This window comes from Musca domestica, unplaced genomic scaffold, assembly GCF_030504385.1.
Source record: "Musca domestica strain aabys unplaced genomic scaffold, Musca_domestica.polishedcontigs.V.1.1 4, whole genome shotgun sequence".
NCBI lineage: Eukaryota > Metazoa > Arthropoda > Insecta > Diptera > Muscidae > Musca > Musca domestica.
Window position 1 is genome coordinate 12,642,780 of NW_026712328.1, and position 24,495 is coordinate 12,667,274.

General features: G+C 35.4%; 2 protein-coding genes across 2 annotated transcripts in view; one reads left to right on the forward strand and one right to left on the reverse strand.

Annotated features, from left to right (window-relative positions):
- The window catches only part of LOC131804180 (uncharacterized), a 40,888-nt gene extending 30,001 nt beyond the window's left edge, over positions 1-10,887 (reverse strand). Inside the window, 2 exon segments of the mRNA XM_059126665.1 lie at positions 8,801-8,905; positions 10,681-10,887. Of these exon segments, the coding sequence (XP_058982648.1) occupies positions 8,801-8,905; positions 10,681-10,887 (312 nt within the window).
- A 4,726-nt stretch (positions 10,888-15,613) lies between these two features.
- LOC131804205 (probable tubulin polyglutamylase ttll-15) lies at positions 15,614-18,972 on the forward strand. The gene is made up of 4 exons (XM_059126707.1): positions 15,614-15,792; positions 15,854-17,019; positions 18,202-18,415; positions 18,479-18,972. The coding sequence occupies exons 1-4, from the start codon at positions 15,754-15,756 to the stop codon at positions 18,593-18,595; spliced, it is 1,536 nt and encodes a 511-aa protein (XP_058982690.1). The 5' UTR covers positions 15,614-15,753; the 3' UTR covers positions 18,596-18,972.
- Positions 18,973-24,495: the final 5,523 nt, after the last annotated feature.

A 24,495-nucleotide genomic window follows, 5' to 3' on the forward strand; every position in this document is an offset into this window, starting at 1 on the left:
GACAAACTTAATATACCCTCCATACTATGGCGGAAAATAGAAATGCAATAATCAATGTGTCAAAGGTTGAAAATAATTATAATATCAATATCAAATTAGAAAAACCAATAGTTGTTATTACATATATACTTTATTAGTTGAACCCGGTGCACATCGCTATTCCTTTCGCTACCCCTTTATATTCATTCAAAGTTTTATATACGAATATTTTGTGGTTTTTAAATGAAAATAAAACTAATTCTAAAATGTAAAAGCACGTAGTTTCTAATGCTTTAGATACAGTGATTTTTCTGTTTTTCCTTCACCAGCGATTTGTTTGGTCTACAAACGCGTAGGCCGACATGTCAGGTACAGCATGAGAAAAGCAGGAACATGCCAGATTTAGTCCACATACAAGAAGAGTTTGTGCTTGGGATTTGTTAGTTGTTATAGCAAATGCCAAGCGCACAGGAAACGGCATTCCTTTAAAGTCCAACGGAAATTCTGTTGCTCGTAGAGCAGCGCTCATTGCCCATCGGCATTTCATCACACTTTTCACACAATCTTGGTTTTGTGTATAACATTCACCATCGGTCAGTAAACTCACCACCAGAAAGTGTAACTCTCCCTCTCTCGTAAACATTTTGTTTGCTAATTCTTTGCGAAATGGAAAATCATGAATCATGATATCAAACAATATGATCTCCTACTCGTTGAAAGCTAAACTGTTACTTTTTGTTGTTGCAAAGAAGCGAGCAGTTCTGGTGGTGAGTTTGCCGATCGATGGTGAATTTTACATACAAAACTATGATTGTTTGCGGGGTGTGTTGATTGGGCGAGCAATCGCTAGGCCAAGTAGTTAGTGGCTTCACGCTTTTTGACGAACTTTGTAATGAAATCTTCGGTAAAGATTTCTTGACATCTGTCATGCAAGTTCGTCAATTTTCGGAAGAACTAAAAAGTAAGGACAAGGCAAGCCAGGCTAAAGCCATGGTCTCCTTGGTAGGCATGCTAGGTATAAATGGTTAGGTCTTCTACATTTATAATTGCCAACATTAACTCTGTTGTATCGAGACATAAGAGGCACTACCTCCGTCTATTTCTCAATGAGAATCAGCCGGAGGTCATGTTGTTGGCAGAACACAAACTATCTCAAAACCACAGATTTGAGATAGGAGGATATGTTAGTTTCTTACAGTATAGGAGTGATTTGAGGGGTGGGGGTACCGCTATACTAGTAAGGGAAAACATAAGATGTGAAAAAGTACCGCTTGATTTGGGACCCATCGAGTGTACTTGTGTTAGAATCTATAGGGCCGGCGGGTCACCACTGTACGCAGTGGCTATGTACTGTAGGCCATCTGAGATTTTCAATATAAATAGCTTAGAACCACTTGGGAACTTAGCTAGATCTGGGGAAGTTATAGTAGGGGCAGACCTCAATGCTAGACACACTAGCTGGGGGGTGACCAAACATGTACAAGAGGACGGATAGTCTTTGATTTCCTAATCGGCTGTCCAGATTTAAATGTAATACCCACAGAAGGACCGACCAGGGTCGCTTTTGGATCACAATCCTTTATCGACATCTGTCTGGCTTCGTCTGGTACCCATGTTGATGACAATGGGGGGCGAGGGATTACAACAGTAGACTGTAATTCCGATCACAGAGAGCTGAAAATGACGGTATACGGGGACGAACCGGAACGTAGACCTAGACGGACTTTCTTCAACTATAGAAGAATGGACAAACGACAATTCAACAGGATATTGGCGGAAGAGCTTCCCAACTGCCAACTTCCTATAGATCGGAATGTCACTCAGTGAGGTTTTCCGAAATGCCATGGAGTCCACCATGCCACGAGTGAGGTTTTCCGAAATGCCATGGAGTCCACCATTCCTAGAACATATTCTGGGAATAGAGACTTTCGCCAGAAATACTAGACCTTATCCGGCAAAAGAAAGTTCTACGGAGAAGATTATACCGTACCCTAAACCCTGAGAGGTATATAACTCTCAAGGCAGAAATTCGCAATGCGGATAGAATTATCCAAGGAGCAATTGCGGAATACGAAACAGTTCAGTGGGTCCAATTCCTCAATGGAATCCAGGTGAATGAGCGTATGTACGGTAAAGTTAAGGCTGCAGCAGGTATTAGCCGCCATGCCAAAATCCCAGAACTCGTCGGCAGCGATGGGACCACGGCAGTCATGTCTAGCCAAAAGGCTAACATGTTAGCGGATGTTGTTCAAGGACAATCTGATGCCGTCGATACCACTCCTTTCAGCAATGCTATTAGAAGTGATGTATCAATTTATAATGATAACTCACCACTGGTGACATTTGCAGATAACTTAACTGCAGATGGTTCCATAATAAGTGAGGAAAATACATGGCGTAGTAATAAATTCCTAAAAGCTCCCAATATCGGAGCAGGGTTGAAAAGAAGATCTAATCGCAAATCCGCAGGACCTGATGGAATCCCTGACATTGTGTTAAGGAGGACCGATGGCGCTGCCTGGAAACATATAGCGATTATCTTCAACCACTGTATAAATCTGGGCTATTTCCCGGTTTCATGGAAAAGGGCAATTACAATTCCCATCCTAAAACCTGGCAAGGACTCGACATTATGCAGTAGTTATAGACCAATTAGCTTACTCTCAGCGTTCGGGAAGCTTTTTGAGTATTTTTTACTCTCTGATATAAGAGAGAAGTTAGAAGAAGGAGCAATCCTATCTGATAGTCAATTTGGCTTCAGGCAGGGTCATTCAACTTCACATGCCCTGATGGTCTTAGGGGACTATGTGACTAAAGCTCTAAATAACAGACACATAACTATCGCTGTTAGTTTAGATTTTGCCAGAGCGTTCGACAACGTATGGCAAAATGCCATTATATATAAAATGGTAGAATGGTAGCTAGCTTTTTAGCAAATAGAAGTTTTAAGGTAAAAGTTGAGGATGACCTTTCGTCAGAAAGGGCAGTAACTGCCGGGGTACCACAGGGCTCACTCCTTGGACCCATTCTCTTCAACATATTTATTAGTGATATACCACGTGCGCCTGATAGGCATTTACTCCTGATTTATGCGGATGACATATTTGTCGCTGCTACGGGAGCCCACGCTGGGAATACTAATAACAGACTGAATGCATATTTAGAGCAACTCTCTGAATACTTCCAAACCTGGAAAATGCATTTAAATGTCGATAAGTGTGAGGCTATAACCTTCAAAGGCAAGAAGAAATACCTGTACCGTAGCGCCTGACAGTACGAACCTTCACTTGCAATTGGAGGGGAAGCCATTAAAAATTCAGACCAAGTCAAATACTTGGGAGTTATTTTTCATAGCAAATTTGAATTTGTAAGACATATTGACTTTATACTTAGAAAAGTCAAATTCATATTTTGGACCTATCAACGTGCCATCGGCAGAACCGCCCAACAGGGTAGTATATAGTTCCATAGACTTCACCCGCATAGATAAGTTTCTAATGACTAGTGCCCTCAAATTCCTAGATCGGGCAACTTCGTTAGATAATAGTTTAGTTAGGGAAAGCCTTTTACACGACACTGATGTACAAAGGCTAATTCGGGCCAATTATAGGCCGCCGAGTAGCTTAGTTACACTAGATGAAGAAGGTCTTCTATATAGAGAGGACACACTCCTCTTCTATCATCGCAGGTTCGGCTCGCTAGACATTGACGACACTGTCTACCAAATAGCCCAGTAACTGGTGTAACGCCCTTTAATTGTATATATTGTATATAGTAGCATGTAAATTAGATTATTATGTAAGAAACAAAAATTATAAAACTGTTAGAGTCCTCTTTTTTTAAACATCTTTTTTTAGGGGAATTATTAATGTAAAGTTATTTTGCATTTATGTTTATTGATTAATTGAATTAATGTTAGGTAACATTAGCTATGTGACCCCCCTTGTTGTATTAATTAGATAAACTTAGAAAAAACAGAATTATGCTAAGTAATTTTAAGCCATAGACTTAAGAACTATTGTTAGATAATAAGTTATTAAATAACTATGTGTAGAGATCGGATGGAAAAAATAAACTTGAAACTTGCGGGGTGTGTTGAATTTCCCATAGGCGGTCTGCGTAGTTTTTTTCTACTATTGCCTAATACTATTGCAAATATTTTGTGGATCTTGGTTTCTTAATAAAATATTGAAATCTGAGCCGATTTCAATATAATTTTACAATTCTTTTTTTTTTTTTGTGCCAAATCCCGTCACTCATTCCTAATTTCATTGGAATCGGACATACATATCGCGTTTCATGCATAAAATGTGTGAAATCGGCCGAAAATATGTATGGGATATACATCCAAATATGGACCGATATCAATATAATTTGCCAAACACATTTTTGTACCAAGTTTCATCACATGTTCCAAATTTCACTGAATTTGGGGATACATAACGTGTTTGGTGAAATTAATACACGAAATTTGCCGAAAATATATATGGGAGCTATGTCTGGACTAATTTCAATATAATTTGGCAAATTTATTTTTGTACCAAATTTCGTCACACATTCCAAATTTTATTGGAATCGGCCGATAATATATAGGGGAGCTATATCCAAATCTGAACCGATATCAATAAAAATTTGGAAATTTATTTTTGTTCCAAACATATTCCAAGGAACTATATCCAAATCTAAACCGATTTCAAACGTACGAACATTTTCTTCTTTTAAAAATATATATATGTTTTTAACTTTCTATTCTACAAGGGCCTTGACAAAGGAATATGAAAGATTAATGCATGCCTGGAGCGGGCGATTTTAATTCTGGAGCTTCTTAAAATTAAATATATTTTGGATATAGACGAGAAAAATCATCAACTTCATAAACTTGATAAGTCTTGCACATGCGTACAGCCGAAGAGCCATCGACAGTAAATTTTGCAAAAGCAATGATATAATATATAAACACGTCATTGTTTGTACTTTGTATGACGATGCGGCGATTTGGAGGTTTTTGAAGTAGCTGACATCAAATAAATGTCAAAACAGCGCAAAATTTTACTTCCACGGAAAGAATTTTTCTCGAGAGATGATTCCCCCAAGCATGTATAATTGAGGACAACAATTTGTGCATACATCTTTTCCGTACCGTGCAAAATTTGAAATGCTTTTGTTTTTTATAAAAATTAAGCTGTTTAAATCAACAATATGGTCGGGTTCCTCAAACAAGAAAGAATTACTGAATTATTCGAAGACTGTTTCAGGGAACACTTTCAAGATTTAGCTGCATATTTCCTTTCACTTCGATATACATAGAATATATATTTTGCTATATATACGATATCTTGGATATCAGCATCGATGTAACGCTAAGAACTTACCTTTTCGTGTATTTGTGATTTCGCAGTGGTCAAAAAATATTTGCGGATTAATTTCGTATTTTTAACATTTTAGCCGCTAAATATAATCCGATGACCATTCACATTGGTAGACTTCTGCAGTTTCCTTAACTCTAGATTGTGAACTTATTGAAAATTGCGAATAATTTTCCTTTGATTCTCCTCGCATATGATCTAAGTTTTCCTGTAGCCCTCATATAAACTTATATCCCAAATATTCGGTATTATGATGGATGTCATACAAGCCTGTGTCACATGATAGGCAGAAGTTCTGCACATTGCTATCCATCCGGGCCTAAAACGTACGGTACTCACTTTATATTAATCCATGACTGCTAATACCGCGTCAAAGTGAGAGCATTTTCAATTTCAATTTCGTGAGGATCGAGACATAATTGCGACCTGTAATGTCATTACAAATTAACACGGGCAGACGGACGGACATACATAGTTAGATCGACTCAGCTCTGCGAGATAGGAAGATCCATATATGTACATGCAATTTGACAGCAAAGTAATTAGCCAGTTGAAATTTCTTCGTAACCTGGGAGGGAGCCTCCGCTTCTACCAAACTTAGATCAGGTGTAAAAACTAGAAAAATAGGTCCACACTTTTGGTACCTCCTTACCTTTGTAAGAATTTTTTGAATATTCGTGAATATCGCACATTGGATGTCTATCAAATCCACTTTTTCTAAACAAAAAGTAACCATTTTCGCACAATTCACAAAACGGAGGTTATTTTGGTAAAAATTTTAAAAATAGTTTCAAACATATTGGTCCTGGACCTATTATGCCTATAGGCCCCGGAACAACAATATTTGCGTGAAAAGCAATAATAACCAGTAAAGAAGGTCAAAAGTTTGGCGGACCTACTATATAATACCCTACACCCCTATGAATGTTTTGTTAATCTACCCGTAACAAATAAACGTTTATATTGGGAATTTATATGAAGTAGATCATACCAACTAATTATTAGTTGTAAATCGATCTCGAACATATAAATAAGATGTATCTTATATGTTGTACCAATTATCATTGTTATGGATTCCATATTACGGATTTGATGGATTCAAATATCAAATCGGATAAAACAGATATAGATATATCTGAATTGATTTTCAATGAATTTGACACACTGATTTCTAAGCTGACTTCGGTTGTCCGCCTGACTCATTTGGTGCACACAAAAAATCGGATAAAGATATGTATGGGAGTTATATTGAAATCTGAAACGATGTAGACGGCATTTGTTATTTCTAAGCTATGTTAGATATCTTATATCGATAATATTTATTATAGATTCCGTATTACGGTTAGGAAGGACTTAAAATTCAAATCGATTCTATGAAGTTAATCAAAATAATATTGATCCAGTTCCTGCTCTTTGAGAGCTAAATGAATGACCCTTAATTTGGATGTTGCTAACGCATCTAATAGTTGGCATATCTTGAAAGATTTGTATTATAAGATATCACCCGACTACAGCCTTTGCTGACTTGTTTTGTATGGCAATTGACAAAAACACGAGCTTTGATTAAAATTTAACGTAAATGCGCTATGACGCCTGGGAATCCCTAGACGGACTGGGCGTACACAGTTAGGAAATTCTCGCATTTATCGATGAGATCCTACAGAGCGGTTCCAGACTAACTGACCTCCCTGACCTCGCCCTCACAGACGAGGGCCTGAATAAGACTATTATTACAGACAAGCCAACGAAGGGTGACCTTAGTCAGATGGTAATTGAGAAGGAGCGTAAGGACAACCAATTTGGGAATGTCTCAAATCCAGCGTGTCCTATATCGGCAGCAGTCGATAAATCGATATATGATAACATAAATAACAGCATTTATTATATGTTACAGAACAGGCGGATTTACCCCTTTTGTTAAGGTATTTTTATGTATTTCTACGTCTATATGGTCTATGTCGTAAATACGTATTGACCAATTTTGACCGGAATTACAATATCCGATTAATTAAAAACGTCAAGGGAATAACATTTGTTTGTATTAACCTATCTCTGACATGAGCATCTCTACATACAGGGTGAGATAAAAAACTTCAACAAATTCAAACGGCATAATTTTTACATTTTTTTTTTTTAATTTTATTGAATGAAAGCAAAAAATTTCGGAAATAGCAAAAAATTATAGAAAAAGTTTAGATTTGTGCAAATCGGTCACCTTTGGTACGAATCAAGGCCTTCAGACGGCCAATGAAACCGTCACACGCTGCCAAATGTTGCTCTGCGGTATTCTGACCCATTCCCGGCGAAGCGCTTGTTCGAGGTGATCGACACTTTGGTATTTTTAGTGCCAACCTTGCTTTCCAAAATACTCCAGACATAATAGTCCAACTGAGTGGTATTGGAAGATTTTGGTGGCCACTGTGCACTGGATATGAAGCGATGAACCTCATTTTGTAACCATTTTTGGGTGGCGCGTGTTGAGGCCTTTTGGAATGTCCAAGGTCTGGGGCCAAAGTGTTTGCGTTCCCAAGGCTTTAATACACCCTCCAGAATATTTGACAATAATATTCGGCATTTATTCTGATGCCGCTGTCGACTATTAAGAGCGGAGAGCGACGGTTTTTTTTTTTTTTTTTTTTTTTTTTTTTTTGGTGGCCAACCGATGGTTCACATTTTCAGCTGACCTTTGTGGCAAGTTTGTTTGTTTACAAACTGCTGGACATCGATTGGAGTTCAGTTCACCACTTTAAAACCAAGTGAAGGAACTCTTTAGCTCTTTTGAGTCTATTTTCTTTCTGTTACGGTGGAAGTTCTTGCACTTTTTGGAATTTCAATGGCTTTGCCCGATCTCATTTTTCAATATTTCCCAAATGGAATATTGCGATATGTTTAACTAACGAGCCATTTTTCGACCACTGCGACGCGGGTCTCGATCAAGTCGCTTCTTTACCCTTTGAACCATTTCTGCTGATGTTGCTGTTTTGTTCCGTCCACTTCCTTGACGTCGGGCTACGAGACAAAAAAGTCTTATTCACATTTAAATGCTGGAGTGCTCTATCGATAGCCACTTGTGGTTTTCCAGCCAAATATAAAGAAATCACACTATCACGATTCAATTTCATAACGAATAACTATTTTTTCTTGAAAATTCTCACCAAAATGCTTTTATACGCTTTTAAACAATGTAATGAGCTGTCACTGTATCAATTTAAACAGCCGTCGGACGAGTGGCTCAGAAATGACAGCAGTCTGAAGTTGGCTTCAGTTTTTTTTTAATCTCACCCTGTATGCTGTTTATAAACAATGTTTTAAAAATGTTTTTTGTCTAGTCTTTACATTTATATGTCTTTAAACATGAGTGACATATCCAAACTTTTTCATTTACAAAAACTGGTCATTTGTATTCTCATTTGAACTACATAAAGTAATAATTTTAATGCATACAATGGACATACCGGAGGCAATTTTGAAAAGCATTTTAAACCAGTCATCAATGACACCAAGCGTTTCCTTTCTGCAGTGGTGCGCAATTTTCCATCTGTTCGTATTAATGATTTCTCCTGTAAGAATATATAATTATTAATATAATTCATTTCGTAATTGAATAACCAAAATTAAGTCTAAAACCCAATAAGGGAAAGAAAATTGTAGAATGGGTTGCTTTTGTTAACCCCACAACAATTCAACCATATCACTAATCCCTATACCCTATTTATATAACTTGATTTAAAAAATATTTTTTAGAACATCAAAGATCCTGAATTGCAATTATTTTACGTATGCGTTAGATTTCATTTATGTTATGCACCAAACACGATATGTATGTCCGATTCCAATGAAATTCAGAATGTGTGGCTGAATTTGGTTACGATAATTAATTTGACAAATTAATCAGAAATAGGTTTGGATGTAGCGCCCAACCGATTTCACATATTTTATTCACCAAACACGAAACACCAAATATGGAAGGTGTGACCGATGGAAGGTGTGACCAATTGCAACAGAAATGCAAACTCAACCTCAAAAGATTGCAGTTTCCTGCATTCTTGCAATTTGCTATAAAATTAATAAATCCGAAGGACAAACCCTTCGTGTATGCGGACTAAATTTGGCATGTTCCTGCTTTTCTCATGGTCAGCTGTTCCTGGCATGTTCACTCGTTGGTAGACCGAGCGGTTTGTTTGTTTACGGTTTAAAGCATTAAATTTTAAATTTTGTTTATTTTTTTTAACAACCAAATATTCGTATATAAAATTTTGGATGCATATAAAATCAAATGGGGTAGCGAAGCGCACCGGGTTCAGCTAGCTACTTATATCCAATATTCGAACGTGTTCCACTTTAAACTGCACGTACCAGAGAGTTCGTCTGGAGGATGCTATTAACATTCTCAAAGTGCTATAAAGACAATTTCCTACAAATGTTATCTTTTGGGTATCATAATGTGGGCAGTATACTAATTTTAACAGACAGACGGGCATGCTTTGGTTCAGATGGAGGTCCGCAGAATTGTATTGAAAATGCCCTATATTGGTCTACATTTCAGCCCCCATATAACTGTATCCCCAATATTCGGTATTTTGATGATTTGTTTCGCATTTTTCACCGAAATTGTATCAAATTTGGAGTTCGTAATGGATACTATCTCCACTTTAAAATTTTACATTTACAGATCCACGCCTTCGTCTACGCCCATTGTGGAAAACCACAAGTGGCTATCGTTAGAGCACTCCAGCATTCGAATATGTCTCGTACCATCGCTCGTTACCGTGATACTGGTAGCGTAGCCCGATGTCAAGGAAGTGGACGGAAGAAAACAGCAACATCAGCAGGATGAAAATGAGGTTTCTCGCTTCATTTCAAGCGCACAATGGCCACCAATCCGTTGGACTGTCGTGTCTGGAGTATTTTGGAAAGCAAGATGGGCACTAAAAAATACCAAAGCGTCGACCACCTCAAGCTAGCACTTCGCCGGGAATGGGCCAAAATACTGCAGAGTAACATTTGGGCAGCGTGTGACGGTTTCATTGGCCGTTTGAAGCCCATGATTCGTGCCAAAGGTGACTAATTCGAACAAATCTAAACTTATTTTAATATTTGATGCTATTTCCGACATATTTTGCTTCCATTCAATAAAATTTACAAAAAATGCAAACATTATGGCGTTTGACTTTGTTGCCGTTTTTTTATCTCACCCCGTGTTTAAAACGGCAACATGGCTATCTACACTTATATCTCGCCCAGTTTCACTTATATTTTCGCCCAAAAATCATATTGGAGAGTACATACATTGTAGATTGTACATCCAATTTTTGATTAAGTTATTTCTCCTTACCTCTAAATTCAGAAGACCAATTTTTTGCTTCGGACGTATCAACAATGCTATATTTTTCTTAACGTTGAGCGATAGCTTTTCCTCTCCGACATCAGTTAACCAAGAACGATTCAAAATTACGCAGTGCACAATTTTTCGAAACCGCTGTCGAGCAATTGCTCGTCTTTTCAGTTCCTCAGCATATCGATTTCTGTTCGATAATTGCATTGTAAATTAAATGAAAAATGTATATGAGAATTAGGAAATTATTTATAAGTTGACATTTTACGAAACAAAGTATATTTAATAAGGTATACGTGAAAATCTGTTTTCCTAAAGATAATTTACCCAGTCTATCTATATATAAAAGATATAAGAGACTAAAATTAACGCCCATAGGATACGGCTGAAGTTACAATCTTGAAATTTTGCACGAGGGTCAGTCTTGGCGCGTAGGAGTGTGATAAGTCTGGGTTTTTGGAAATTCTTACTTAAAGGATACGAAAGGTACTGAAAATTGGACAAACCGAATGAGCCGGAATTAAAAAATTAGAAACTAGAGTCACTGATGGAGGAAAGATGTACCAAAGTGTTTTTAAGGTTACAAAAAGTACAAAAATGATACTAAACTTGTAAAATTGTACCATTAGGAATTATGTGAACAAATAGAGCTAAGGCTGCAAATACATAAAAAGCTTGAAGTCATGGCTAGGCATATTAATGTCAAATTATAAGGAAAAACGACGGCAGGATTTTAGTGCGGCTCTGTAATTCCTTTGTGAAATGTCACAAAATAGGCCGTGCCATGACTTCAAGCTTCTTATGTACTTAGCCCTTAACAAATTGAAAATTAGCATGAGAAGTAAGTTTGATATATAAAGTCAGTTTTTTGAAGTGTGCACTGAGTGTGCGAACTGTACTAAATGGTATTAAATTTGGAACAGTCTGGTTTAGAGTGAACGGAATAAATTTTTTTGGTGGTAGTAAATTTGAGATAAATAGGTCTTTTGGAAATGCACACTACTAGTGAACGAAAAGTGCTAAATAGTACTTTTTTGGTACTATTTGGTATCGGCTGAACATATGTTTACAATTTTTTGAAAATTATTAACTTGACGAAATCTCATGTCAAAATATTTATTTATAAATGTATTGTACATACACAAATCCGAGATGGGAACCTACCTTCTATGCAGTGAAATTTGACAAAGTAAATGACACTAGAGCCCATTTTCCCCAGTAAATTAAATTTCAGTGCATTTTGGTGATTCGATTTGCGTCGTTTTGAGTTCTGTCGCGATTCTCCGGTCCCCATTAACGACGCAAGTCGGGGCTCTAGTGTATTTGAAATGACTTTACCTTCTTGATTTTAAATTATTGTACCATGATTGAATGTATCTGTAAAAATTAATTCAGTACGAACATATTCTTGCAGGTCTGGAATAGACCAACTATATTAAAGTCATATGAAATGTGACGTTTTCATATTTTTCATTTTTATAGCATACTTTAAAGAACACGCAACAAACTAAAAAGTAACTCCATATTACATCATCTACACACAATACATTATCATAAATTCGCTTGTAGTTTATGTATTCTATATGTTTAATACATTTTTTTAAATTTTAATGTACCATAAAGGTTTCCATTTTGGACTAAAAATTCTGGTGATCACCTAGAAGTATGCTATGAAAAAGTTACTTTACAAATTACTCTAAAATCATGTAAAATCTTCAAACGAACTTCCCAGGGGGCCTTTCATGATTTGAAAATACTATGTGAGCATTTGTTGGTAGAAAGCAATACAAACGTCACCTGAAAAAATCAAATATGAATCAAAGACAAAGAAAGCTTAAAAATGCACTTCTATCAAATGTTTTCATCCAACAGCCTTTACTTGCAATAACTAAAGGTGTAGGTATGTAGGCAGCTCGAAGTCTTCGCATGACATATACACTAGAGCCCCGACTTGCGTCGTTAATGGGGACCGGACGCAACTCAAAACGACTCAAATCGAATAACCTTTATATATACATACATATACAAAATGCACTGAAATTTAGTATACTAGGGAAAATATTCAAAACAAAGAAAAAAATTATATTTTTGATAAAAAAACAAGTATGAATACATTTTTATTTATTCCATTTATTTCAAAAAAATGTTTATAATTATTATAAAGAAATTACAAAACAATAAATTAAGAAAAATATAACAAAAATTAAATTCATTAACATATGTATGTACATATAGCACCATAAAGAAAAGGAAAATTTCCTTATTTTACGCAATTTGAAAATTTGTTAACGAACAGGTGACGATCAGTGTTGCCAGAAGTTGTAAAAATGCTAAACAACAGAATATATGCCAATTTAGGCTCTGCAAATGCAAAAAAATAGTAATGCACAATGTAGCTCGGACCGACGCAACTTGAAATTGCAACGACGCAAATCGAATTTTCTGGTTTTTGAAAAGCGACGCAACTCGAAACGACGAAAATCGGGACGACGCAAGTTGGGGCTCTTGTGTATTGTGACATATGGTAAAGGGATGCCAAAGCCGCACTCGAACCCTGCGGTACTGTTTCTTATAATTTGAAATTAATATGCCTAGTCATGATGCCAAGCACACCTTAAGACCATAAAAAATATATATATGTTGATATTTAGGAATACATGTCATTCGTGCCACGTTAATTTATAAGGTACACCATACAAGTCACCTGAATACAATTTCTGCTTATCATAGTCTTGCAGTGTCAAAATATATGCACAGTTTTGTTGTGGCTGTATGCATGGCATAATTACAGAAGGTAGAACAAAGCTACCTCCCAAATACATTTTATACCCTCCACCATAGCATGGAGGAAATATTAAGTTTGTCATTCCATTTGTAACACCTCGAATATATACATTTTAGACCCCACAAAGTACATATATTCTTGATCAGCATAAGATTCTATGTCGATTTAGCTATGTCCGTCCGTCTATCCGTCAGTGGAAATCACTCTAGCTTTCGAATGAATTGAAGTAGATTGATCAAATTTTACTCAAATGTATATTATGTTTGCAGGACTTTTGGTATTGAAAATAGGACATGTAGGTCCTCGTTTTGGTATAGCTACCATATAGCGGTTCCTCCTGATTTTCGGTATTTTGATGATGATAATGTAGCTATAAACACCGATTTTTTTAAGTTTCGCATTTGAATATTGTAATGGCTTATGACAAGAGTTACCTTTGCAGGTCCATGTCGTCGTATAGACCCTAATGTAAAAGCTTCATTCGGTATTTTTAAGATTTTAACAGACTTTTTAATGGATTTTATTGTTTTTGAGAATTGCCAAAGTCGTTCCAAATGGTGGAGGGTATTTCAAGTTCGGCCCGGCTTACAAACTTACAGCTTTTTACTTGTTTTCTTTTGATGCTCCTATTCTGTTAAAACATATACACAGTTTGTATATATGTGTGTATTGTTTTGAATAAAAGAGATAATTATTTGAAATTATTTTAAATTTAGAGACAATAGAAATGCATATTTTTCACTTAACGGACAAATAAAATGTATAATTTTGAGATAAAATAATATTGTCCTGTCTTGGATTAAATTTTGTAGAGAAACTCCAAAATGTCATTCAAGTTTTGTAGGTTTTCCCCAATATAATAATTTTTTGAAGAAATGTTAAATAAACAAAACCAATTGTTGCTTGTTTAAAAAGTTAATTTGACACAATAAGACTCCGGTACAGAGTTACATTTTCCTAGTTTCCTTGAAGTTGAGCAACCTTTCTTATTGAACCATGCAACACCTGGCTTCGGAGTTGTGTCTTTCACAAAAAAGGAATTTTTGGAATATACCCAACTAAACCCAGTACAGAGTTTAATTTTCCTAGTTTCCTCGAAGTTGAGTAACCTTTTTTTATTGAGCCATGCAACACTCTGGCTTCGGAGTTGTGTCTTTCTAATTTGAATTAACAAATCAACTACTTTTAATAATAATTCCTGATCATGATTTCGTTCTGTAGACTCAGTTTTCATCGTCTGTAATTTTATTAAAATTTCATGTATGTTGAAAATAAAATTGGCGCTTATATTGCTATTACATTCACACTTGCACTTGCCTTTTAATTATTATACCGTGGTGTCTTTTAAGCCTAAAAAAGAATCAACTTTTGATTTTGTTTTTTTTTTTTGCCTTTTAAATGACATAAGTTAGAAAAACAGTATGTCGATAACACTCTTCACCTTTGTAATAATAAACTTTATAGATGTAACAACAGCAAATTGAAACGGCTTTACCTCTCTCTCTCTCTCTCTCTCTCTCTCTCTTTGTGGCCTTATACATACATAGACAAATGAAGATGAAGATATATACAACGAAAGGTTAGTTTTGTCTTTTTATCCAGGTGGCTCTCATCATGTTTTGCATAGTCAACATGCCGATTTACGCGTTCAACCTACTCGAATTCGCTTCGATCGTTCCCAACGCAATCACATTTTATCGTTTTTCAAGAATTTCACTTTATTTTTCCGGAATTTTTCGATTACGACTTTAGAATTGAGTTATTTCAATATTCTCACTCAAACTCCTGAAACGATATAGACGACATCTGCTGATTCAATTTTTTTCGAATATAAATGGTGAGAGCATTTCGTTGTCTATATTTTCATTTCTCTATGCCTTATGTCTTGTGTTAGTCCTAGTTCCTAAAAACTAACTACAACCGAACTAAAATTACACCAAAGGCGTACCATTATATATTTTACTGCATATTTGAAAATTCGGAGTCAACACAAAACAATGTAACAACGGCCAAAATATTATTTCTGTTTTAACACTAGGACATTGATTGTACGATCTTCCAATTTTTCGTTCGATTTATTTGAAATGTAAACCCTGTTGTGTAACAACGTACATGTAAAGAGGTCGAAAATCGAACACTGAATTCCTAACGTTCATTTCTTTATTATTTGTTTTTAGTTTGTTTTGGTTTTTGATTTTTTCTTTGGTCAATTCAAAATAAATTATTTACTTTTTTAACACAACAATTAAATACTAAGAAAGGGCCAAGTGTAACAAGATTTGTTTGATATGGAAAATGAATTACGGAAAGGAGAAAAAGATTCAATGGTAATATAAATATATTTGATTATTCAGTGAAAAACTTTCACTTTAATTTACTTCATTTTAGGAAAGCACACGTAGACTTGATTCAACTACAATATCTTTGAAAGCGCTAATCGTATTTTTCGCAGCTTCTATACTTTCTTCAGTTATCATAGACTTTCTGCCAATACAACAAAATCCCTGGAAATGGGATACCACAAAGACGAGCGCGCCCCAATATTGCACAGAGGAGAAAACGTACGCCATATATGCCAGAAGCAAGAGTGAGGATCACTTGATACACGTTGTTAATGTTTTGGAGAAATTGGGTTACACTCGTGTTAGTTTGGAGAAAAACTGGCAACTGTTATGGGCACATGACTATCCATTTTTAAAGATGAAGGAACGTATGAAACGTTTAGAAAACTATCAAATTGTGAATCATTTCCCGGGATGTGGATTTCTAACAAATAAGGTAGACTTATCGACGTCTGCACTGCTATTTCTTCCGCGTGCCTTTCGTCTCCCATCACAAAAAGATGAATTTCTGGAATATACCCGACTAAACCCATCAGCTCTTTTTGTTGAAAAACATAATGAACATCGTCACATTGTTATACGTTCGCCAGAGGAAATCAATCTAAACTCCACTACATCCTTTGTCCAGGAGTATATCCAAAACCCATATTTAGTTGATGGGTATAAATTCGATATGGGCGTCTATGTCGTTATCACATCCGTCAATCCATTGAGGATCTACATGTACAGTGGGGACGTTTTATTTCGATATTGTCCAGTTAAATATCATCCATTTGATGCTTCCAATATTGATAAATACATTGTTGGTGACGATTATTTGCCAACATGGCAAGTGCCTTCTTTGATCAAATATTATTCGCAATTCGGCGGCAGCATGAGAAGTGCATTCGATGCTTATGTGAGGGATCAGCAGATGGATCCAACAGGGATTTGGGTGCAAGTCGAAGATATAATACGCCGTACAATTTTAGAAAAAGAACGAGACATTGTGAATATTCTTCGGTCGTATAAAACGCGCAATTTTTTCGATTTGATGCGTTTTGATCTTATTGTTGATAAAAATTTGAAAGTCTATTTGATGGAAGCAAACATGTCTCCAAATCTTTCATCAGCGCACTTCAAGCCAAATTCAGTTCTTTATGAACAAATACTGTACAACGTTTTGAATTTGGTTGGTATTGGAACACCAATTAAAATGCCGGATGATTGCAGGTAAGTGGGCAATAAATATGCGTCAGAATGTTTCGAATTAGTTTTATACATACATTCAAAAAATAACTGATTTTAAAGTTGCAAACGAATATCATTTTTAATGATATTAACCAAATAACGGTAAAAGAGAAATAAGATTTAATGTTAATTTTGAACGTTGCAGCCAACATCGATATTTCATATTTCATCTATATATTTATTTAAGATAAATATACAGTATGCATCTTCATATCAAAAAAAAAAAAAAAAATTGACGTTTTGAAAGTCTGCCCACGTCTTTCCTGACGAAAAAAAAAATATCGTTCATTTATGGAACAGTATTGGCCTGTTTGTTCGGGATACCATAGTATTTAATCCCATTATTGTTGCTTTTATAAAAACACCGTTTGTTCATTAATGGAAAAAGATGGTAATGTTTGCCAGAAGTTAGGCAGGGAATACTTAAGTTTCGGAAAGAGCCACCATACCTAATCAGTTCCCTTGTTTTTGTCTGGGATTTTCTCCCCAGAAGTTATTTTACAAAAAACTCCTGTGACAAAAAAACTTTTTTATCCAAGTGACGTGATCGTAAGCGGAACCAAAGAATTACTTTGAACTAAAATTGTTTTTTTTAAATCTTCTAAATCTTACAACCGCACTTATAAACATTTTCATCTCTCTCCACTTGTTGCGCTATTGGTTTACATGAACAAAATAGCATAACCATGTAAGTTAGTTTTGTCTGTTACCACAAAGATCCCTTCGGCGACCGTGGCTTGTCTATTAATAGAACAGTGTTGACATGTTTGTTCGGGATACCATAGTATTTTGTTGTTGCAAAATAGTCAGGCCTAATCCCATTATTGTTGTCTTATCCTGCATAGGCTTTCTTATATTAAAATAATTTAATACAGCTTCGACAAAAATTCTTCATTCCAAAAAAATTCACTAGGAACTCAGTTTCGATTGTAACACATATTTGAATATTCCCATATAAATTACATATTTTCTCACAAATTGGTAATATCAGTCTTTGTTCCTTTCAAATCAACTTTCGTTTTGGAAAATTAAAAATGGAAAATCATGATCAAAATGATTGAGTGGGAGACAAGGATGATATACAATTTAATATAGATCAATTTATATCCAGATTTCTTATCCATAAATGTAATGATTACATGAACTTGGAATTCTCTTCTTTAGATTAAATGCTGTTAATGAAATGATAGCAACAGATCAGAGCCTGTCGACGAACCTCAATAAATGTGCATCACTAGCCTGCCACAGGTCTTGCAACAAACAAGGATGTGATCTGTGTTTGCCTTGCCTTACAGGAAGTGAGTATGATATGTTATATAGAGCACACATGGAACACCTTCATAGGGGTAACATGAGACGTCTGTTCCCCCCGTCATTTGTAAGTATACTTTCTACAGCTTGTCATAAATTGATTATTAAATATACATCATTTTAATTGCAGATTAGAGCTGATACAGTAAATATCAACGCAGAAATACAAAATATGACAAAACTCAATGCTTGGATGACACGATGGTTCTTCTACAAGTGCCTTTACGATGCCAGCTGGTGTCATTAGAATAATACGTTGCATTAAGATAACACGAGGTTGACCTTTGTGGAATGTAACGTTTTAATGGGATTTTGATGTAATCGTTACTTTTTGACAATAACTGGAATCTCTTTAAAATGAGTATTGTACATTGTTTTCATTCTAAACCTTTCACAGATATTATTACGCGAGTGAGATATTATTTATTTTTAATTGGCAAATCAAAGAACAACATTCCTCATTAATTGTTAATAAGTATATTATGTACATATATTATTAAAGCTGATTTTTTCATTAACTCGCCTTTACACGCCCTTGAATAAATAAAATAACAACCAAGTTCTGAGACCAGATCCTGTTGCGACTCTTCTGTCGTATATGCTTCTTTAAAATTCTGAAACAAAGATTGTTTTTACTTCAATATAATTCAAGTTCCTTTATAACTCACCTTAGTTTCACAATATTTCGTAACGCAACGCAGAACTTCAATGATTTAAGGAATATAATAAAAAATTGAGTGTGAACATTGAAATGAAATAGGATGGCTGATTTAGTACAACAACTATTTTACTCAAGCTTATGTGTCGTATTAAATACTATGCATTTCGATTAGATTCCTCTATATCGAAGATCCTGCCAACGCGAAACTGACCAAAGACCTATGTTTGGCCTTTATTAACTTTTATCCAATCTTACGGTGGAGTTGTCCACTTTACTAAAATTGGAGAGAAGTATTCGATTTAAGTTTCAAGAGTATTCAATTTAAGTTTCAACAGTATTCGATTTAAGTGTCAACGTAACTGCTCAGGTCCTCACTTTGTCGCCGTCTGTGGGAACAAAAGCCGTATAGTTATTGCGAGTTAACCGTGTTGATGTGTTAAGAAATGTTATACTACTTTATATAACCAAGTTTCTGTTTTATCTATAGTAGTCTTTGATTTACTATTATATTACAATTCATGTTGTACATACTCAAGTTTTTCATTCCTAATAAAACTTCTACTACAAAAGGTTATGAGCCCAGGAGTCTCTGAGAAAAATAAAAATTATAAAAATATAGAACTTCAAAAATTTATGAAAATTTTTTTTTTAAGAAATGGATTTTGCTAAGCACATCAAGCCTTTGGAAAACGAAACGGACTATCCAATATGGAAACGGAAGATGCGTGATTTATTAGACTATCACGAAGGAGCAATTGACGTTATTGAAGGTAAACTAAAGAATCCAAATCCACCATCCTCTGATGCCACGAGTGAACAAAAGAAGCTGTACAAGGAAAAGTCGGACTTGTATAGAAAAGCAAACAGTTATGCAAAATCCATGATAGCAAGCGCAGTAAGTGACAATGTGTATCAAAAGATAATGGATAAAGAAACTGCTGCTGAGGCTTGGGAATCGCTAATGGTTCAATTTGAGGCTAGATCGAAGGATCAATTATTCAAAATATGTATTGACTTCTTCTCATTTACATGGAATTTAAGTGAAGACGTGAGCTTACATATTGCAAAACTCAAAAGTTTGTGGATAGAACTCAATAACGGATTGAAAGGACGTAAGGAAAATGAGCTCCCAGAAGTTTTATTAGTTTGCAAAATCCTTCAAATTTTACCAAGTCATTTTGATACTTTTAAGTCAAGTTGGATGCTTTTAACAAAAAACGAAGAGAAGAATTTTGAGGAAATGACCGCACAACTCTGTATGTATCAAAGAAATTGCAAAGGTGTTGATGTTAAGGACGAAGAAGCTTTAATGCTTAATAATGTCAAGAAAAAATTCCCACAAACCAATAATACAAAAACAAGCAAGAAAAATGGTGCATGCAATTATTGTCATAAGAAAGGTCATTGGATACGAGATTGCAGAAAATGGATAAGTGATGGTAAGCCTATAAAAGAAAAGAAGGCTGAAGCAATAACTCCTCAACACCAGATTTTACCTTTAATGTATGAAGAGATTAACACAATTAAGGAGGATATTTCAAAGAATTGGTGGATTGATAATGGCGCTACACGACACGTGGCAAATAATAGAAATGTATTTAAATCTTTCGAGAAGTTCAAGGAATGTTGCAAGATTAAAGCGGCCGGTGGTGAAATGTTAGATGTAATTGGGAAAGGTACAGTTGATATCAAGTCTTATGTCAACAACAAGGTAATCCAAATCACACTAACAGATGTTTGGTACGTTCCAAGAGTGTCAAGGAACTTATTTTCTGTTTTATCTGCACAAGACAAGTGTTCAAACAGTGAATTTAAGTCAACAGCAACTGAGTGTGAACTTTGGGTCAATAATAAGGTGATATTAGTTGGTCATCGGGAAAAAGGAGGCACATTGTATCTAGCGGATATTGAAACAGTCATCTCAAATTCAACAAATGAAGTAAATTTAACGGAATCTGATAACACATTGCAACTATATCATGAACGTTGGGGACACCAGAATAAACGCCATGTACAGAAGAAACTAAGGGAGGAATTTGGTATTAATGTAAAACTTGATATGCAAATTTGTGAATCCTGTATTTATGGAAAGTCACATCGATTACCTTTTGGTACTAGAGAGGTTTCTAAAAGACCAGGCGAATTAATGTCAGCTGACGTATGTGGCCCATTCCATATGTCTTTCAGCAAAAGGAAGTATTTGGTCATATTTAAAGATGCATACAGTAAATATTGTTTTGGATATTTCTTGAAGGAAAAATCCGAAGTTAAAACTGTATTGAAGGAAGTTCTAGTTTTTTCAGAAAATCAAGGAAATCCAATAAAAGAATTTTTGAGCGATAATGGTGGCGAATTCGATAATAATGAAGTAAAGCAAATTCTAAAGAAATATGGAGTTACACAGAGACTAACTGCTCCCTACACTCCGCAACAGAATGGTGCAAGCGAGAGGGAAAATAGAACTGTAATTGAGATGGCCCGTACTTTTAAGTACTCGAATAAGAATGTCCAATTTCCTGAAGCTATTTGGGCTGAGTTAGTTCGTACCGCCATATATATTTTAAATCGTACTCGCAAGACACCAGTTGATGACAAAAGTCCACATGAACTTTGGTTTGGAAGAAAACCCAGAATTACTCATTTGAGAATAGTTGGAAGTGAATGCTATGTCCATGTTCCAAGTCAGAAGAGGAAAAAGATGGATTCAAAGGCAATCAAGGGACATTTAATTGGATATGATACTGAAGAGCGTTATAGAATTTACATCAAAGAAAATCAGAGTGTAATTTTGTCAAGAGATGTGACATTTAATGAACAAATTTCAAAATGTGACGATCAAAAGCAAGAGATGAATGAAGAGTTTTCAAATAAGAGAGCTGAAGAAATAAAATTGCCATTTAAATCATATGAGAGATCTAAAGAAGAAGTGTTAGAAGAAGATCATATTCAGCCCAGTACACCAAGATATATTCAAGAGATTCGTTGTGATTCAGATTGGGAAGATGAGATGTTTGAAGAATGTTCGGAAGAAAATGTATCCAATGAGAGTGATTTCCGTGGATTTGATACGATAGAAAATACAATTAGAAATCGTTTAAGAGATCGATCAACGCTACATAACTCGAAGTATGATGACTATGTTATGGCTGCTCAAGATTTTATGTGTGAAGTACAAACACCTACCAGTTTTATTGATGCTGTCGAAAGTACAGAAAAATATCATTGGATAAAGGCAATGAAGTCAGAAATGAATTCCCTCAGAGAAAACAACACGTGGGATTTGATTCAACTTCCAAAAGGAAATAAGGTACTCCCATCAAAGTGGGTTTATAAGATAAAAACTAACCCTGATGGAAGTACAGACAAATACAAAGCAAGATTAGTTATAAAAGGATACAAACAATGCAAAGGTGTAGACTACAATGAAACCTTCAGTCCAGTTGCAAGGTTGGCAGCGATACGAGCTATAATAAGTATAGCTGCAAGTGAAAAGATGCATCTATCTCAATTTGATGTATCCACTGCTTTTCTTTATGGCCACCTTGAAGAAACTATTTTTATGAAACAACCAGATGGTTTTGATGACGGCACAGGAAGAGTTTGTAAGCTTAAAAAGAGTCTATATGGATTAAAGCAAGCTCCGCGGTGTTGGAACCGAAGATTTGGAAAATATTTATTAAAAATCGGTTTTATAGCAAGTGACGCCGATCCCTGTATATACATACGAAATCAAGAAGGGAATAAATTAATACTAGCTCTTTATGTAGATGATGGTCTAGTAGCTGCCACAGACCCCGGCGAGCTGGAAACATTTTTGGAAGAGTTGAGAAGAGAATTCAAAATAACCACAAAAGATGCAAGTTATTTTTTGGGTCTGGAAATAAAGGCAAATGAAAGTGGAATATCAATCAGTCAGGAAGCATACGCAAAAAGAATTCTGGGAAGATTTAGGTTTACTGATTGCAGGCCAGTTTCATCGCCTATGCTGAAAGGAGAAAATTTCGAATCGGGGAAAGACAATGTGAAGTGTTCTCAATTTCCATACAGACAAGCCGTAGGAGCCATTATGTATCTTATGTTGGGAACAAGGCCTGACTTAGCTTATAGCATTGGATTCCTTTCAAGAACATTAGAAAATCCATCCAACGAAGATATTACCCGAGTTAAAAGAGTTTTTCGTTACATATCTGGAACAATTAATTATGGAATATTTTACAACAACGAACATGCTCAAGAGCTAGAATGCTACAGTGATGCAGATTTTGGAGGATGTTTGAAAACCGGAAGATCTACATCTGGTGTTGTTGTAAAATTTGCGGGAGGGGTTGTATCATGGTTAAGCCAGAGACAAGCTATGGTAGCAACATCTACAACAGAAGCAGAAATTGTTGCAGCTTCTGAAGCAACAAAAGAAGTAATTTGGCTAAAACGTTTATATTCTGAATTGATAGAATTAAATTCCACTCCATTGTTATATGTTGATAATTCTGCTGCAGTACGTTTGGCACAAAATCCTGAATATCACAAACGCACAAAGCATATCAACAATAAGCATTTCTTTATTAGAGAAAAAATTTCTGAAAATGAGCTTCAAGTAATACAAATACCTACGCAAGATCAATTAGCTGATTTGATGACAAAACCTTTGCAACCCACAAGACTTAAACTTCTTTGCGATCATATTGGATTACAACAAACAGTCTAACATCTCTTAACAAGGGAAAGTGTTGATGTGTTAAGAAATGTTATACTACTTTATATAACCAAGTTTCTGTTTTATCTATAGTAGTCTTTGATTTACTATTATATTACAATTCATGTTGTACATACTCAAGTTTTTCATTCCTAATAAAACTTCTACTACAAAAAACCGGAGACCTTATTATTGAATAAGTATGGCTCCTAAACTAAGGCGATGTAGATTTTAGAACTCAAGTGATGTAGATCAATCTGCACTTATAGAGGGAATCGAATGGCAATCCTTCGCAAACAATACTCTCTATCGACTTTTTTTGGAAGGCCCTTTCATCTTTATCGATGGCTTCCTTTATGAGGATCTTCCTCAAACCACCACTCCGCTACCGTATCATATGAAACCCACTGTTGAACTGCCTGCGTCGTTAACTTTTTCTTCGTCTAAGGTTGCTGTCTCTTAGCTGACCGCATGATACCCACTACTGAATTAATCTCGATAAAATAAAAACAAAAATAATTGAGTAAAAACGACTCATTTGAAATCAAATTTTATTTTACCAAATTAATGAAATAATTAACAATATAAATAATGATATTTTGAGAGATATAGGAAATTAAAAAAAAAAAAAAAAAAAAAAAAAACAAAACAGCACTCAATGGCCACCAAAATCTCCGGATACCAATCCGTTAGACTATTGTGTCTGGGGTATTTTTAAAAGAAAGGTTGGCACTAAAAAATAACAAAGTGTCGATCACCTCAAGCAAGCGCTTCGACGGGAATGGGCCAAAAT

Excerpts from the sequence above, each read along its gene's own strand:
- LOC131804205 (XM_059126707.1), top strand. The coding sequence starts at position 15,754 with ATGGAAAATGAATTACGGAAAGGAGAAAAAGATTCAATG. Across the intron at positions 15,793-15,853 it reads AAGGAGAAAAAGATTCAATG|GAAAGCACACGTAGACTTGA; the intron begins GTAATATAAATA and ends ACTTCATTTTAG. Across the intron at positions 17,020-18,201 it reads AAAATGCCGGATGATTGCAG|ATTAAATGCTGTTAATGAAA; the intron begins GTAAGTGGGCAA and ends TCTCTTCTTTAG.